This window comes from Olea europaea, chromosome 4 (assembly GCF_002742605.1).
Source record: "Olea europaea var. sylvestris chromosome 4, O_europaea_v1, whole genome shotgun sequence".
NCBI lineage: Eukaryota > Viridiplantae > Streptophyta > Magnoliopsida > Lamiales > Oleaceae > Olea > Olea europaea.
In genome coordinates, this window is record NC_036240.1 from 4,466,565 (window position 1) to 4,470,484 (window position 3,920).

A 3,920-nucleotide genomic window follows, 5' to 3' on the forward strand; every position below is an offset into this window, starting at 1 on the left:
GTTTTCTATTTAGATTTGTTTTATCAATTAATATCTCATCAAGAAAACCCAACAAGTGAATAACCCGGTTCGAATTTTACATGACAAAGTTGAAAGGCTTGAGAAAACTATAATCCGATTCAGGTTGAATCGATCAAATTCACGAGACTTCATCACTATTTTTTTAACAAATGTGTGAAGTTATAATTGAACCGGTTCTTAATTTCTCCAATTGAACCAATCGGATTGACTTGACTTTATCAAAAGGAAAATGAATATGTGTAGTAAATTAAAAGGAAAAGGGAGGGGGTGGGGGGGGGGTGGGAGTGTTGATGGTTGTCACTGTATATTAAGGCAAGTTGTGGTGGCATCAATTGTTCACTGTATATTATGACAGCAACTTGCAACTGTCTTTTATGTAAATATTTATCCAAATAATTAGATATTAACATCTATAAATCAATTTGATATTTTATTGAACAATACTGAGCAATATAAGTTAGGCATATCCAAAATATTCCGTCCATCCTAACTCTTATTTTTATTATTTTTTCTGTTTATTTAAACTTAGATTTTATTTTGAAAAGATAAGTAACTGGGGACAGTATACTAGGATATTATAATCCTAAATATCGTTGGACTATCTCAAAAACGTTTTCAACTATCATTGTGTTTTAAAAAAAAAAAAAATCGAATTATCACCCAGTTATTATGGACTATAAACATGTTTTGGCCATTCAACTTTCAAAAATTTGATTTCAACAGTAATCGAAGTTTTTCACAGGTGGCATGCTTACAACATAAACGCGTGTCATGTACATTTTTACGAGTGATGTTCGCGTTAAGGGCTTGTTTGTCTCCTATTATGGGAGAAATTATAGAATTTTGAATAGTATTTTTTGGAGAATATATAATTAAAATTTAAAGAGAAATTATTGGTTTATGTGTAGAATATTTTATTATATGAATGTGTAATAGAGAATGTTATTGTAGCAAACAATTTAATTTTTTTAAAGAATGATAAACGGAGGCTAAAATTGACGAATGATATTCCGTTTTAAAAAACTTAATGGCACACACATTCAAAAGACTAGGTGCATGGACCCGTCTCTTATGAAATTGTCAAATCAATGAATCACAAGTTCTCACTGTTAATGAATATTTAAACCAAGTCTCATTTGCACTTATTGTTATGTTTGCTTAAAAGTAGATTATAAAATGAATAAAACGAGACATTTAGAGAGAGAAAAAAAACTTATAATCCCATTATAAGCAAAACAAAAATAAGCAGAAATGGTGAGAGCTCCTTGCTGTGAAAAGATGGGACTAAAGAAAGGGCCTTGGAGTCCTGAGGAAGATCTGATTTTGATCTCTTACATTCAACAGCACGGCCATGGAAACTGGAGGGCACTCCCCAAACAAGCTGGTAATTACACTTTTAGGTGTATATTTTGGTCGTCTATTCGTGTTCAGTACTGCATGTCGATCGCCATTTTTTTTTTTTTTTTAATTAGTGGGAAGAATATATCTAAAAATGGAATCAAAATTCATTAAAAAAAAATCCATCTTGGCTCAATTTTTCCCCCCCTTATTTTGTAGGTCTACTGAGGTGCGGGAAAAGTTGCAGATTACGTTGGACAAATTATTTGAGGCCAGACATAAAGAGAGGAAATTTCAGCAAAGAAGAAGAAGAAATTATCATCAAGCTACATGAAATGATGGGGAATAGGTGCGTGTATCAACCAACTCGTATTTCACATTATACATTAAATTAAAATCGACCCCGGTTATGAAAGAAATGTTTATCATCCATTATCGAGTCGAGTCTGGTCTAACGAACATATTTAACTGTTGACACTGAATACTTTGCAAATAATAGAGATGGGCTTATCTCATTTTTGGCTTCATCCCCATAATTTTAGACCTAGACACCATTTTAAATTGTCAATTACCAATAAATGTTCATGAAATTTGAGAGTGATCATATAAATTTACTCATGCACCAAAACATGGTCACTCTGTCTCTGTAGAAGGGAGCGACCGAGTCGGGAATGTAATCGAGTAGATGTACGACTCAAGTAAGGAGATGCCGATTGCAAAATCTGGTGTTAGTTATCGATGAGATTAAAAACCCGAATAAGTGTTTGATCTGATACTTTTGAACATTTAAATTAAACAAATATGTTGATCCCTTGTAGTATTTGTATGTACACATTGGAATAATCAAGATTAGCTGAAAAGATTCTCTTTAATATAATAATTCCAACATTAATTAAATTTATTACAGACATCTATGCACGTCATGATCTGAATCTCCTTAGGATTTCTTGTCTGAATATTTAATCTTTGGCACTAGATTTCATGTTTGTCTACTGTTATTAAACTTTAATTTTTCTCGATAAACAGCATTAATTAATCCAAAAAATCACAAATATTGACAGATTAAATTTTTTTTATTTTGTTTTTTCAGATGGTCTGCTATTGCAGCAAGATTGCCTGGTAGAACAGACAATGAGATAAAAAATGTCTGGCACACACACTTGAAGAAAAAGCTCAAAAATAATAAGACTTTTGAGGACTCCAACGGACACTCAATCATTCAAGAATGTGATTCTAAAGCTCCTGAAAATCCCAATTCCCCTAGTGAACAAATTGTTGATAGTCCACAGCATTGCTCTAGTGAGATGTCATCAGTGACAGATTTATCGGAAAAAACGGTTTCTAAGCACGAAGAAATGGACTATTCGTCCGAGTATTTTCCTCACATCGATGAGACCTTCTGGTCCGATGAATTATCCACAGACGACAACACAAACGTGCAATCATCGAACTTCCCAGCTGCAAAAGATGAAGTTCAGTTTGGATTCCCTTCGTCTTCCGAGGAAATTGATGCCGGGATTTCGAAAGTTGATGATAGCATGGACTTTTGGTACAATGTTTTCATTAGGGCTGGAGACATGCCTGATTTACCAGAATTTTGAGTGCTGTTTTGGATATAATATATATTTAGGACAGGATTTTCAATCATGGGATGCTGATTTTCCAAAGGTGCCAAACAATGGAATCATTTCATTGACAAACTAAACAAAAATTAAGCTTGTAGTGAGCATTTTCTTGTGTGTTTTTGGTCACATAAAGAAACGAAAAAAAATAGTGGAAGTTCACATGAAAGCTTTAAGAGGAAAAAAGGGATTTGACTTAGAAATTTGGTTTGTACAATTTAGATTTTAAGGATTAAAAGGGTAGAAAAATAGTAGACTATGAGACAAAATCCTAATAAGTTTGCTTCTAACCCCTGTTTTTCAAGTGTAAGTTCAATGTTTCTTGATTAGCCTTTGTTGACAATTGTGTAACTTTGATGAAAATGACGGTCTTGATTATGAAAATTTGGGATGCAATATTGCTTTTCTTGTTTCCATATGCTATTAATTTTAAAACCATGTCATGTTGCATCAAAGGTGTTTAGACGTGTCTCCTCATGGGGTAGACGAGTTGGTGGAGTAAGTGAACGCAAAGACCTTTAATCACGAGTTCGATTTCTCCTACCAACATTTTTTCGGTCAAACCTGTCACACAGGACTTGCTTAGTGTGGTTTACCTGGTTGGCGTGATTTGCATACTATTGAGTTAGCTCGAGGGTTTAACCAATACGCACCCCAATAATAGCAACTGTAGGTTCTCCCATTAAAAAAAAAATGAAAAAAGAGGCATTTAGACGTGTCTATATAGTGACTATATATGATATGTCTCCATAGTGACTATATATGACATGTCTAATTAAATACGTTTCAACTTTTATGTATATCTTTATATTTACTACCATTTAATGTCATTGTAAAGCCACCTGTCATACTACATAGTATGATTCTAAACATTTTTCATAGGTAAAATAAATTTTTGTTTTTAAACATGTTTTTGTTGTGTTAAAAAAATAAATAATA

At 32.9% G+C, this 3,920-nt stretch overlaps 1 protein-coding gene across 1 annotated transcript; it reads left to right on the forward strand.

Moving 5' to 3' along the window:
- Positions 1–1,216: 1,216 nt before the first annotated feature.
- LOC111393344 (transcription factor MYB4-like) lies at positions 1,217–3,377 on the forward strand. Its single transcript, XM_023018844.1, has 3 exons — positions 1,217–1,405; positions 1,579–1,708; positions 2,450–3,377. Exons 1-3 carry the CDS (start codon positions 1,273–1,275, stop codon positions 2,958–2,960), a joined length of 774 nt encoding a protein of 257 aa, XP_022874612.1. The 5' UTR covers positions 1,217–1,272; the 3' UTR covers positions 2,961–3,377.
- Positions 3,378–3,920: the final 543 nt, after the last annotated feature.